Here is a 15,189-nt window from a genome sequence, read left to right as displayed (position 1 = left end):
CTATACACTGAGCACATCATGAGAAATGCCGAGCTAGATGAGTTACCAGCTGGAATCAAGATAGGCGGGAGAAACATCAACATCCTCAGATATGTGGGTGATACCACTCTAATGGCAGAAAGCAAAGATCAGCTAAAGAACCTATTGATGAAGGTGAGGGAGGAGAGCTTAAGGCCAAATAGTAAAAAAAACTAAGATCGTGGCATCTGGCCCCATTACTGCATGACAAATAGAAGGGGAAAAGTGACAGAAGTAGTGACAGATTTCTTTCACTTGGGCTCTAAAATCACTGCGGATGGTGACTGCAGACATGAAATTAGAAGATGAATCCTTCTTGGCAAGAAAGTGATGACAAACTTAGTGTGTTGAAAAGGTCCATATAGTCAAGGCTATGATCTTCTCACTGGTCACGTTTGTTTGTGAGAACTGGAGAGAACTGGACCATAAAGAAGGCAGAACGCAAAGAATTGATGCCTTCAAACTGTGGTGCTGCAGAAGACTCCTGAGACTCCCTTGGACAGCAAGGAGATCAAACCAGTCAATCTTAAGGGAGTTGAGCCCTGAATATTCACTGGAAGGACTGATGCTGAAGCTCCAATATTTTGGTCATCTGATACGAACAGACAGCTCATTGGAAAAGTCCATGATGCTGGGAAAGATTGAGAGCAGAAAGAGAAGAGGATGTCAGAGGATGAGATGGCTGGATGGCATCACCAATGCAGTGAATGTGAACTTGGGCAAACTCTGGGAGATGGTGAGGGACAAGGAGGCCTGGTGTGCTGCAGTCCATGGGGTCACAAAGAGTTGGACATGACTGGGTGCCTGAACAACAGCAACTACAGTATAATAAGGAAACAAGCCTTCATTTAATCAGTGGATCTTTATTGAGCACTTACTATGTACAGTGTTCTAGGACTGGGATTAAAAGATGCTTCTGAAAGATTCCTGTTTAGTGATCTTTGGTGTTTCTGCTGATCCAAAATTAAAAAAAAAAAAAAAGTGTGACTGGGCTATTGACATAATACTTTTCAAGAGTCATCTGTTAATTTGTCAGTTTGTATCTGAACTGCTGTGGCCTTTCCAGTTGTAGAATCCTTTTGTGATTCTTATTTAATGTTTCCTGGGGCCAACAATGCCTCCCTTGCTTATTTTCAGTGCGTGTAGCCTCTGTCTGATCCCCGCCACCTCTGCCTGCTTTTCTTAGCTCCATTTCTTGGCCTGGCGAACTCACCCTCTGTCCTTTCCCCTCTTGCCTGCCCTTGCCTTTTTCTTAGCATCTCACTTTTTGTGGGGTGAATCTCAACAAACTAAAAGCAATGAGATAAATGGCTTCTGATACATATCATAAATAAGGATTTAATTCAACACACTTGACAAATTGTGAGCCATTTATTTTAATGTTCTAAACTTGAAGAGTAGAAATAACTTTTCTTGATGGGGTTGTGGAGAGGCAGAGTAGTCGCCATGTTATGAGCTGATGCACGAGTATTCAGAATTGAGTTTTACTGTATCATTTCATGATGTCTGCCATTGTATTAATAACATCCTTAGACTGCTGAAAGCAGAACAATTCTGTCTGGCCTAAGTGGCGTGAGACTGCATATGAATTGCTGCCCCTCACTATAGTGGCCCATGCCTGCAGTGTGAGTTCATTATGGAGACCTCGGTTTTCAACCTTCCCCACTCCTTCCTTCCCCAACCACTCTTTAGTTTTCTGGGTAAAGTGATTTCTCTCAGTAACAATCTACTCCTCTCTCTGCCCCTTCTGAATCTTGCTTTCATATGGCAGTTCTTACATTCTGCTTTTCCTTCTGCTTGAGTTCTTTACTTGTCTGTCTCCTTCCCTGGGTTGCAAGCTCCTTGCTGTAGATCTTAGGCTTCATTATACAGTGTTCCCCCAGTGCTGGCCATTATTGGCTCATGAGTGATTGACTTAATGAGTACTAATGAGCAGACCATACATTTTACAGGTAGAATAAAAAGAAAAGAAAGTTTCTGTTTTAAAATATATATGTAAGGATGTGGAGTACAATCAAAGTTTCAACCTCAGTCCTCTGACTTGCCTGTGACAATAGTGATATCCATTGAGTCCAACTTGATTCCCTGTTGGGACTGGAAATGTTAGCTTGCCATGGAGTTACCTGGCAAAAGTATCTTTGGAAAGGAAAAGAAAAAAGAAATTAGGTAATATCAGCTTGTTACTTGCCTGATTAGGAAATACTAATTAAAAGTACTTGTGCCTCTTTTGGAGGCTTATTTATGGAAGCAAAAGGATCACAAAGTTGACAAAACAACAATGAAATCATATTACAAATCAGATTAAAAAAGAAAAGGGAAGAGGATGTGCTTTGAACCTCTAACTCCTTTACAGCTCATCATTTTTTGATGCCCTTTGCCAGGATGTGCACGCTAAGAATCTAATGATACACAAAGCCTCATTGCCAGATACTTCATTAATTCCTCAACCCATTAGGAGCCTTAATAGCCTATGCCATTGGAATAAGTATGGAAATCCTGTCCCCCAAGTACAGTCCTCTATAAATCATACTCGCCTGAGGATTCTCTCAGCCCTTGACACAGCAGAATAGATGAAAAAATATTGTACCTCCTGAATTTCCTTATACTAGAGGCTCTCAGAATAATCGGCACCCCTTAACCCTTTAACCCTCCAACCCAGTGTATGATCCCTGGGTCAGCAGCATCAGTATCAGTGGCAACGTGTCAGAAATGCAAATTCAGTACCCCCAGCCCAGACACACTGAAACTCTGAGGGTGGGGCCCATGATCTGTGTTTTAGGCAGGCCTCTCAGTGATTCTGAAGTCCTCTGACATCTCTGGTGGCATAGTTATGTGTAGAATCTTTTTTCGCTGATGAGGAAACAGGTGAGTGAGTTTATAACTTGATCAAAGTGTACTTGCTTAGATTTAGTTGAATTCAACAAACATTGAGCAGCTCTTATGCCCCAGACATCCCTTCTAGAAAACCGTAAAGGCGGATAACACCTTATCGTTGTCAATCTGTAGGGTCCTCTGTGTCAGCACTTTCCTGCTATGCTGTGTTGGTCTCCCTTGGACATCAACACCTCCTCCGCTTGTTCAGGAGCACCCCAAGCGATGGCCCTCTAGGCTGCATCATTGAATTTCTCAAACCTCTTATTAATTGTTTTCCAGAAATTGGCTCCTCATTCCTTTCCCAGTGGGTCACTGCCACCTCAAAGAGGAACTGCAGGAAGAATGGCCCTGTCTTTCCAAACCTTCTGTGCTTTTAAGTGCCCAGCAATCTTACTGTTCACAAGTTCTCTTCAATCCCCATCCCTCTAGAGATTGGTGTCACCTCAATCTTCTTCTATTTCAAGACTTAAGCAGATGATAGAGAAGTTCTTTCCCACAGCAGACAGTGTCCAGCCCTGGCCTTGTGTGAGTAGCTCTGTTTAAAGGAGGATATAGAATCTCTGTCAACAAAGGATAAGAGTAAAAACACTTAACATTTAGCTTCCTCTTAATAGCCACTTGCCTATAGTCCAAGTCCTTATCATCCTGTGGTTTCATAACAGTATCTTTCTCTACCAGTCTGTTCTTTATCCACCTTGCTGTTAGATCCATGAAGTTGCTCAGTCGTGTCCAACTCTCTGCGACCCCATGGACTGTAGCCCACCAGGCTCCTCCATCCATGGGATTTTCTAGGCAAGAATACTGGAGTGGGTTGCCATTTCCTTCTCCAGGGGATCTTCCCGACCCGGGGATCGAACCCGGGTGTCCCGCATTGCGGGAAGACGCTTTACCGTCTGAGCCACCAGGGAATCAAATAATTCTGTCATTTCACAGCTCACTTCAAATATGTGCCTGTGGCCTATTGCAGGGGTCAGACACTAGGGCCTGTGCTTGTTGTAAATAAAATTTTATTGGAACACGACCATGCCCATCAGTTCAGTTCAGTTGCTCAGTCGTGTCCTATTCTTTGTGACCCCATGAACCGCAGCACGACCATGCCCATCATTTGTGGATTATCTGTGCCTGCTTTTACACTGCAGCTGACCCTTGAACAACATGGGTTTGAACTGTGTAGTCCATGTATCTGTGGATTTTTTTTTCAGTACATGTATTGTAAAAATTTTTGGAGATTTGCATCAATTTGAAAAAACTTGCAGATGAACCACGTAGTTTAAAAATATGGGAAAAAATTAAGGAAATGTTAGGTATGTCGTGAATGCATAAACTATCACAGATACTAGTAGATACTAGTCGATTTTATCATTTATTACCATTAAATATACAGAAATCTATTATAAAAAGTTAAAATTTTTCATGTGTTACACAAACACAGACCAAACACAAACCCCACCCATTACACTAGGGTGTCATAAAGCAATCATATTACTGCTTCTTCATTATTAATGCATGAATCATTATACTTGTAAATAAATATAAATTTTTTAAACATTGTGTTTTAATTTTTGATGCCTAGTGTTAGTGATACGATTAACATCTACAGTGTTTCATATCATAGGAGACAATTTGGTGTAGATATTAACAAACAATTCCTCTTATTAACAGATGACATAATCTTAAGTATGGATAGAGTACAGTACTGTGAACATATTTTGTTTTCTTTATGAGTATTTTAATAATGTTTTCTCTAGTTTATTTTAAGAATATATAAACCTATAACGGAGAAGGCAATGGCACCCTACTCCAGTACTCTTGCCTGGAAAATCCCATGGACAGAGGAGCCTGGTAGGCTGCAGTCCATGGGGTCGCTAGAGTCGGACACGACTGAGCGACTTCACTTTCACTTTTCACTTTCATGCATTGGAGGAGGAAATGGCAACCCACTCCAGTGTTCTTGCCTGGAGAATCCCCGGGATGGGGAAGCCTGGTGGGCTGCCATCTATGGGGTCGCACAGAGTCAGACACGACTGAAGCGACTCAGCAGCAGAAAGCTATAACATACCAGATAGGTGTTAATCAATTATTTACGTTATCATTAAGGCTTCAGTAAGTTATTAGTTCAGTTTTGGGTGAGTCAAAAGTTACTTGATTTTTGACTGTGCAGAGGTTGGGTTGGTGTCCCTAATCCCCATATTGTTCAGTTCAAGTACACAGTGCAGAGTTGAGTAGTTGCAGCTGACACTGGCACACAAGCCTAAAATGTTTATCTGGCACTTTAAGAAAAAGTTCACTACCCTAGTCTATAAAATAAAATTTAGTCTGTTTACACTTAACATACTGAATGATTGGGTTTAGTTCTGCGAATTTCCAGTGTGTTCTTTTCCTTTGCTTCCACCCATTCTGTGTTTCTGTTTCTTTCTTTTTCATGTCTTTGTTTGAATTTATTATTTTTCCTTATTCTGTCCCCCCCCCCCCCACTTTTGGCTCTTTTAACCTTTTTCCAGTCAATTCAAGAACATTAGAACATTAAATGTTTATTTAACTTCATTTTTACCACTTCTGCCATACATGCTACAATTGTCATCTATTCAAATTCTCTTTGTATTTCAAACCCAGAGGGCATTACTATTATTGTTTATAAAGTCCATATTCATTTAGATTTATCCACATATTTAGCTTCTTGGTTAATCTTTAGTTCTTCTTGCATACTTGTGATCCTTGACTGTGGGGGGAAAAATCTGTTTGCCCTAATGTTTGAAAGAAAATTAGGCTGGATGTAGACCTAATTTAATTTTCCTCTATAAATTGGAAAACATTGTTTCATTGTCTTTTAGCACTCACTGTTGCAGACTAGAGATCTGATGGTAATCTGATTTTTCTCTTTTATTCTTTGGAAGATTTGAGAATTTTCTCTATTTATTTGGAAATCTAAGATGTGTTTAGGTTATAGAACAGTCTTATGGACTCTGTGGGAGAGGGAGAGGGTGGGAAGATTTGGGAGAATGGCATTGAAACATGTAAAATATCATGTATGAAATGAGTTGCCAGTCCAGGTTCGATGCACGATACTGGATGCTTGGGGCTGGTGCGCTGGGACGACCCAGAGGGATGGAATGGGGAGGGAGGAGGGAGGAGGGTTCAGGATGGGGAACACATGTATACCTGTGGCGTATTCATTTTGATATTTGGCAAATCTAATACAGTTATGTAAAGTTTAAAAATAAAATAAAATTAAAAAAAAAAAAAAAAAAATCAATCCTTGCATCCCTGGGATAAAGCCCACTTGGTCATGGTGTATGATCTTTTTCATGTGTTGTTGGATTCTGATTGCTAGAATTTTGTTAAGGGTTTTTGCATCTATGTTCATCAGTGATATTGGCCTGTAGTTTTCTTTTTTTGTGGGATCTTTGTCAGGTTTTGGTATTAGGGTGATGGTGGCCTCATAGAATGAGTTTGGAACTTTACCTTCCTCTGCAATTTTCTGGAAGAGTTTGAGCAGGATAGGTGTTAGCTCTTCTCTAAATTTTTGGTAGAATTCAGCCGTGAAGCCATCTGGACCTGGGCTTTTGTTTGCTGGAAGATTTCTGATTACAGTTTCAATTTCTGTGCTTGTGATGGGTCTGTTAAGATTTTCTATTTCTTCCTGGTCGAGTTTTGGAAAGTTGTACTTTTCTAAGAATTTGTCCATTTCTTCCACGTTGTCCATTTTATTGGCATATAATTGTTGATAGTAGTCTCTTATGATCCTTTGTATTTCTGTGTTGTCTGTTGTGATCTCTCCATTTTCATTTCTAATTTTATTGATTTGATTTTTCTCCCTTTGTTTCTTGATGAGTCTGGCTAATGGTTTGTCAATTTTATTTATCCTTTCAAAGAACCAGCTTTTGGCTTTGTTGATTTTTGCTATGGTCTCTTTTGTTTCTTTTGCATTTATCTATGCCCTAATTTTTAAGATTTCTGTCCTTCTACTAACCCTGGGGTTCTTCATTTCTTCCTTTTCTAGTTGCTTTAGGTGTAGGGTTAGGTTATTTATTTGACTTTTTTCTTGTTTCTTGAGGTATGCCTGTATGGCTATGAACTTTCCCCTTAGGACTGCTTTTAAAGTGTCCCATAGGTTTTGGGTTGTTGTGTTTTCATTTTCATTAGTTTCTATGCAAATTTTGATGTCTTTTTTGATTTCTTCTGTGATTTGTTGGTTATTCAGCAGCATGTTGTTCAGAATCCATATGTTGGAATTTTTAATAGTTTTTCTCCTGTAATTGAGATCTAATCTTACTGCATTGTGGTCAGAAAAGATGCTTGGAATGATTTCTATTTTTTTGAATGTACCAAGGCTAGATTTATGGCCCAGGATGTGATCTGTCCTGGAGAAGGTTCCATGTGCACTTGAGAAAAAGGTGAAATTCATTGTTTTGGGATGAAATGTCCTATAGATATCAATTAGGTCTAACTGGTCTATTGTATCGTTTAAAGTTTGTGTTTCCTTGTTAATTTTCTGTTTAGTTGATCTATCCATAGGTGTGAGTGGGGTATTCAAGTCTCCCACTATTATTGTGTTATTGTTAATTTCTCCTTTCATACTTGTTAGCGTTTGTCTTACATATTGCGGCGCTCCCGTGTTGGGTGCATATATATTTATAATTGTTATATCTTCTTTTTGGATTGATCCTTTGATCATTATGTAGTGACCATCTTTGTCTCTTTTCACAGCCTTTGTTTTAAAGTCTATTTTATCTGATATAAGTATTGCTACTCCTGCTTTCTTTTGGTCCCTATTTGCATGGAAAATCTTTTTCCAGCCCTTCACTTTCAGTCTGTATGTGTCCCCTGTTTTGAGGTGGGTCTCTTGTAGACAACATATGTAGGGGTCTTGTTTTTGTATCCATTCAGCCAGTCTTTGTCTTTTGGTTGGGGCATTCAACCCATTTACGTTTAAGGTAATTACTGATAAGTATGATCCCATTGCCATTTACTGTATTGTTTTGGGTTCGAATTTATACACCGTTTTTGTGTTTCCTGTCTAGAGAATATCCTTTAGTATTTGTTGGAGAGCTGGTTTGATGGTGCAGAATTCTTTCAGCTTTTGCTTGTCTGAAAAGCTTTTGATTTCTCCTTCATATTTGAATGAGATCCTTGCTGGGTACAATAATCTGGGCTGTAGGTTATTTTCTTTCATCATTTTAAGTATGTCTTACCATTCCCTCCTGATGCAAGGATTCTTCAATATCCGCAAATCAATCAATGTAATACACCACATTAACAAATTGAAAAATAAAAACCATATGATTATTGAAATCGATGCAGAGAAAGCCTTTGACAAAATTCAACATCCATTTATGATAAAAACTCTCCAGAAAGCAGGAATAAAAGGAACATACCTCAACATAATAAAAGCTATATATGACAAACCCACAGCAAACATTATCCTCAATGGTGAAATATTGAAAGCATTTCCTCTAAAGTCAGGAACAAGACAAGGGTGCCCACTTTCACCATTACTATTCAACATAGTTTTGGAAGTTTTGGCCACAGCAATCAGAGCAGAAAAAGAAATAAAAGGAATCCAAATTGGAAGAGAAGAAGTAAAACTCTCACTATTTGCAGATGACATGATCCTCTACATAGAAAACCCTAAAGACTCCATCAGAAAATTACTAGAACTAATCAATGACTATAGTAAAGTTGCAGGATATAAAATCAACACACAGAAATCCCTTGTATTCCTATACACTAATAATGAGAAAACAGAAAGAGAAATTAAGGAAACAATTCCATTCACCATTGCAACGGAAAGAATAAAATACTTAGGAATATATCTACCTAAAGAAACTAAAGACCTATATATAGAAAACTATAAAACACTGGTGAAAGAAATCAAAGAGGACACTAACAGATGGAGAAATATACCATGTTCATGGATTGGAAGAATCAATATAGTGAAAATGAGTATACTACCCAAAGCAATTTATAGATTCAATGCAATCCCTATCAAGCTACCAACAGTATTCTTCACAGAGCTAGAACAAATAATTTCACAATTTGTATGGAAATACAAAAAAGCTCGAATAGCCAAAGCGATCTTGAGAAAGAAGAATGGAACTGGAGGAATCAACCTGCCTGACTTCAGGCTCTATTACAAAGCCACAGTTATCAAGACAGTATGGTACTGGCACAAAGACAGAAATATAGATCAATGGAACAAAATAGAAAGCCCAGAGATAAATCCACGCACATATGGACACCTTATCTTTGACAAAGGAGGCAAGAATATACAATGGATTAAAGACAATCTCTTTAATAAGTGGTGCTGGGAACTCTGGTCAACCACTTGTAAAAGAATGAAACTAGAACACTTTCTAACACCATACACAAAAATAAACTCAAAATGGATTAAAGATCTCAACGTAAGACCAGAAACTATAAAACTGCTAGAGGAGAACAAAGGCAAAACACTCTCTGACATACATCACAGCAGGGGATCCTCTATGACCCACCTCCCAGAATATTGGAAATAAAAGCAAAAATAAACAAATGGTACCTAATTAAACTTAACAGTTTCTGCACATCAAAGGAAACTATTAGCAAGGTGAAAAGACAGCCTTCAGAATGGGAGAAGATAATAGCAAACGAAGCAACTGACAAACAACTAATCTCGAGAATATACAAGCAACTCCTACAGCTCAACTCCAGAAAAACAAATGACCCAATCAAAAAATGGGCCAAAGAACTAAATAGACATTTCTCCAAAGAAGACATACAGATGGCTAACAAACACATGAAAAGATGCTCAACATCACTCATTATCAGAGAAATGCAAATCAAAACCACTATGAGGTACCATTTCACACCAGTCAGAATGGCTGCGATCCAAAAGTCTACAAGTAATAAATGCTGGAGAGGGTGTGGAGAAAAGGGAACCCTCTTACACTGTTGGTGGGAATGCAAACTAGTACAGCCACTATGGAGAACAGTGTGGAGATTCCTTAAAAAACTGGAAATAGAACTGCCTTATGATCCAGCAATCCCACTGCTAGGCATACACACTGAGGAAACCAGAAGGGAAAGAGACACGTGTACCCCAATGTTCATCGCAGCACTGTTTATAATAGCCAGGACATGGAAGCAACCTAGATGCCCATCAGCAGATGAATGGATAAGAAAGCTCTGGTATATATACACAATGGAGTATTACTCAGCCATTAAAAAGAATACATTTGAATCAGTTCTAATGAGGTGGATGAAACTGGAGCCTATTATACAGAGTGAAATAAGCCAGCAAGAAAAACACCAATACAGTATACTAACGCATATATATGGAATTTAGAAAGATGGTAACGATAACCCTGTGTACGAGACAGCAAAAGAGACACAGATGTATAGAACAGTCTTATGGGCTGTTGGAGAGGGAGAGGGTGGGAAGATTTGGGAAAATGGCATTGAAACATGTATAATATCGTGTATGAGACGAGTTGCCAGTCCAGGTTCGATGCACGATACTGGAAGCTTGGGGCTGGTGCACTGGGATGACCCAGGGGGATGGTATGGGGAGGGAGGAGGGAAGAGGGTTTAGGATGGGGAACACATGTATACCTGTGGCGGATTCATTTCGATATTTGGCAAAACTAATACATTTTTGTAAAGTTTAAAAATAAAATAAAACAAAAAAAAAATCAATCCTATTTGTTGGGTATTTTTTCAGGTCACGATTTTTTCTGTTATTTTCTCTTTTTCTTTTCATCTAGAATGCCTCTTAGAGAGACAATAGAACATCTGGATCTCTTTTCCATACTCCTTAGCCTTTGTGTTTCATTTTCCTTCTTTTTGATCTTTTCTTCTGTGTTCTGTACAATCTCTGGGCTCCATCTTTCAGTTGCTAATTTGATCTTCATTGGAATCCATTCCAGAATTCGACACATCTTGTTTTTTTTAACAATAATATTTTTAATTTTAGAACTGTAACTTGTTACTGTTTTTGTTTAGTTGATGCAATATAGTTTGGAATCTCTATCATAGTATGTCTATATCTCTCTTAACTAAACTGTTTCCCATTACCTGATTCCTTAGACCAACTTTTCTGTAAGTATAGCACTTCTTGTTCATGGCATTGTTTTCCTTCAAGTGTTTGTGATTTTTAAAGTATATGATTGTATTCTGGTTGCATACTTGGGTGCACTTTTTTTTCTATTAGCCCAAATGAGAATCCACTTGTCCTAGTGGTGAATGATAGCTCAGCTCACAGTACTCGGGTTCAGATCAGATTGGTTTACTTCACCTGCTGGTGATGAGTTGGGGCAGGGTGGACCATGGAGCTTGCTTGGCAGTGGGTCACTTGTTTTTTTTTTTTTTTAACCCATTGGGAAAGATTTTAATTATTTAAATTTTTAATAAATTTTAATTATTTGCTTTTACTCTTGGTATTGGCCTTGCCAGAACTGCCTCCACAGAGATACCTAGGAATAGTTTTTACTGAGGCTCTTGTCCCTGGAATTAAGTGCTTCATTTTTGTTAGTTAGTGCTGTTGTGGTTTCATTCTTTTTCATATCTCTTTATTTGTTTAGGGTTTGGGACTGGAGAGTTTATAGCAGGGGCTAAGTCTGCTATCTTGATCTAGTCAGTGTTGCATTTCTTTAAAGCCTTCTTCCTCTGTTGCCCCCAAGCATACCCTCGTTGCACTGGTCATTCTAATTCCATATAGCATTTTATTTCTACTTCTTTCATAGTACTTAATTTTATTCTAATTTGAAACATTCTAGGAAGTGTCTTATGTGTCCTTATCTTTACCCTATTGAGTTAAATTACATAGCCCAGCAGTGTAGGTGTCAAATTGCTACAGATGCTTCAGCCAGGGTGAAGCACAGTTGGTTTAGTAGCAAGCAATGAAACTGTGATGTTGGAGAAGACTCCTTGGACTGCAAGGAGATCAAACCAGTCAATCCTAAAGGATATCAATCCTGAATATTCATTGGAAGGACTGATGCTGAAGCTGAAGTTCCAATACTTTGGCCACCTGATGCAAAGAACTGACTCATTAGAAAAGACCCTGATGCTGGGAAAGACTGAGGACAGGAGGTGAAGGGGACAACAGAGGACAAGATGGTTGGATGGCATCGCCAACTCAATGGGCATGAATTTGAGCAAGCTCCAGGAGATGGTGATGGACAGGGAAGCCTGGAGTGCTGCAGTCCATGGGGTCACAAACAGTCGGACACCACCGAGTGACTGAACAACAACAAAAGTGAAACTGGGGTTCGGAAGTACTATGTAGCTGTTCTACAACATACAAAATGGCTCCTCTACCAAGTTTTGCAGAATTCTCTGTCTCTGCAAGAACTTCGTTAATGTTTAGGTCAAACTTCCCAACTCCATGAAATAAACATCCTCTAAAGCATGGTATTACAATAGTCTGCAGTTGGGGTGACTTTCTAAGGATCATGGATCTATCCTTAGAAATCGCCCCATGTGGTCTTCCTGGAAAAGGAGGCATTTCCCTTACAAAATTCCAAGGATTGAGTTATTACTGAGCTTAAATGTATACTGTCTGTCTCCTTCCTTCTTTCTGGAGTTGCTGTTTATTCAGGAAGTTAACTGTAGAAGAGGCTGAGAAGCTTGGAGTGATCAATTCATTAATTAGCTAAGTCATAATACTCTTCCTTATTCTTGATTCTATCTAATTAGTAAAATAGGAAATAATTTCTCCTTTCATACATCTGTCAATATCTGAGTTTATTCAAACACTGACCTCACTGTGCTATGATTAGGCTCTTAAAAGATTATCTGATTATGCCTGGGGTTTCTGATATGAGGTCTTGCTGCTTTACCTGTCATCATATTTTGAGTGGTTGGAGTTGAGAAAAAATATACCAGAATACTAAGAATTACCAGGAATATACTGAACCTAATACCAAGAATTTGCCAAAGAGATACCAAGATGTTAAATAATGCTTTTATTCACATTATAGTGGGTCTTATTTTAGTTCTTTGGGAAGATAAATCAGAATGACATGAAATAAAAGAAGAGATCCATTTGGAGGCCATTATTACACTGGGCAAGACACCATGGACCAAGATTGTGGCAGTTGGTGTAGATGAGTAGAGTGAAATCAGAATAAGATTAAGGTGCAGAATCTATAAGACTGAAGATGCTGATCAGATGTGAGGGCGAAGAAGAGTTAGAAGTTTACCACACACTGTTGGGTGCAAGTCGGTGATAAAATATCACAGTCTTCTAAGGGCATTGAGTGCAAGTATCTTTTTTTGTCTCAGAAAGGAAAATGTACCTATAAAAGAAAAGTTGAGCTTTTTGATCATTCTGTTTCTTTTGCTTTCTGAACCTGATCCTACATTGTTCTACAACTCTTTTTTCCTAATTGTCAAGTATTAGTTCACAAATCTTGCATTTAGTGAAGCTATTTGATTTTATTCCATCTCTCATAACAAATGTACTGATAACGTTTAGGGCTAATTGTATGCAATTTAATTTTCAGATTGTGGTAATTATTATTGCTGTTTTTATTTCCATTCTTTCTTTCCCAGTCATAGTCAGCTATAGATATTCAACAAAATTATGCCCTTTGGGGTGATTTTCAATTTTCTCACTTTGGGAGGCATATTTTTGTTTCAGTCATGAAGGGTTCAGATTTGGTTATTAAACACTTGAGCCATAGTTTCCACATTGGCCCATTTAACACTTTACATTTCCTTATAAATAGAAACCTTAGCCCATCTGTGTGCCATTTGGGTATTTTTGAAGACCTCATCTAATTTAGGAGAATATGTGCCTGTTTGATGTACAGAAAAGCCCGCCATGCAGGCGGTAAAAGAGAAATAGCTTCAGTGTTCATGGATGACTTACAGGAGCAACCAGGGGGCCTTTCCCTCAGCTCTAAGCATGGAGAAGCATGTGCAGAAGGGCTTGGCTTTCCTAACCACAAGGAGTGTTTCAGCATATGTCTTGTAGGATGTGGCCATATCGGCATGTTTCCTTGAAGGTATGTGGCTCGTATTGCCGCAGTCAATCTCACCACTAGGGCCCCTGCAGATCAGGCCTTGCTAATATTATCAGTGTTCTTCCTCTCTAAAAGTTATGCTGTGAAATGTGTAAATTCGCTGAGTTAACAGAGTTTGAATTGACAGTCTTCTTTGTTTTAATCCTCCAGAAATGCATGTTCTGCAGACACCGGGTTAAGAAGGTCTCTGGAGCCTGCATCCAGTGTTCCTACGGGCGTTGCCCAGCCTCCTTCCACGTCACATGTGCTCATGCTGCTGGGGTGCTGATGGAGCCTGATGATTGGCCATATGTGGTGAATATCACGTGCTTCCGACATAAGATCAACCCAAACGTGGTAAGGCCTGCTCTCCCTTTGCTGATGCCAAGACTGCATGTGAATCCGCTCCTGTATATCCCCCAAGTGTAGCATGCTCTACTCTGTAATGTTACTCATTGATGATGTGTCTAGAGTGTATGTCTCTTGAGAACAGGGATTATACGTTATTATTTACTAGTATTTGTCCAAGACCCATTAGTGTCTGGCACATGCTAGATGCAGCACATATTTATGAGTTGAATGAGTGAATGAACAGATGAATGGATAAAACTCTTTGTGGCTGTTCTGGTTTGGGGTCTGTATACAGGGCTGCTGAGTATGGTTGTACATATTATGCACTGCACATATCCAGAATGAGGGGGAGAGCATTTCTGGGAAGAGACTGATGTGAAAACATCTCCTGAGATCCTGCAGTGTTTAATCCAGACACCTGTACACTCTGGTCTTGGGGGTTTATTTCCTCTCTTCTAGAAAAAAACAAAGAGCAGTAACACAGTAAGGGGAGGGAGAGGGTGGTCCCAAACATTTAAGGACATGCTGCCTGAGATGGGATAAGCTAGAGGCAGCACAGAGGCACCAGGAGGAGTAAGGACAAGCTCAGAAAAGGAGAAGAGAAATACACACATCAGCATTTTCTGCCTTTTCCATTTCACTCAGGATTGAACCTGTTTCTAGGAAAAGAATGTTTGCAACAAACTAACGTGTGAATTCAACTGTAATTCAGTTTACCTGTCCTTGGTGAATGGACTCTTTCCTCTGTTTCAAAGGCTTAGAATAATTCAGACAGTGCAGAGATGGTTGCTGTGCCTTGGTTAGCTTTTCTGATCACCATCATTGTCTGTGGCTTTCAGTGAAGAGGCTGAAGCATCCTATTGACTCTCAGTTTCACTCATGTGCTGAAGGTCCCAGGAAGCTTGGCCACAGACCATTTGCAGCCTCACATGCTTGTCCCATGTCTCTAATTACCTCCGATGAG

The 15,189-nt window shown here is 39.3% G+C and overlaps 1 protein-coding gene across 8 annotated transcripts in view; it reads left to right on the top strand.

Annotated features, from left to right (window-relative positions):
* Positions 1 to 15,189, top strand: part of KDM4C (lysine demethylase 4C) — a 407,208-nt gene that overhangs the window by 326,416 nt on the left and 65,603 nt on the right. For all 8 annotated transcript variants that reach the window (XM_025281534.3, XM_044939894.2, XM_006076447.4 and 5 more), the window contains one exon: positions 14,046 to 14,231. In XM_025281534.3, coding sequence (XP_025137319.3) covers positions 14,046 to 14,231 — 186 coding nt within the window. The remainder of the gene's footprint in view (positions 1 to 14,045; positions 14,232 to 15,189) is intronic.

Source organism: Bubalus bubalis, chromosome 3, assembly GCF_019923935.1.
Source record: "Bubalus bubalis isolate 160015118507 breed Murrah chromosome 3, NDDB_SH_1, whole genome shotgun sequence".
In the NCBI taxonomy this organism is placed as follows: Eukaryota; Metazoa; Chordata; class Mammalia; order Artiodactyla; family Bovidae; genus Bubalus; species Bubalus bubalis.
Note: the sequence above shows the minus strand (reverse complement) of the source record. Positions and strands in the feature narration are given on the sequence as shown.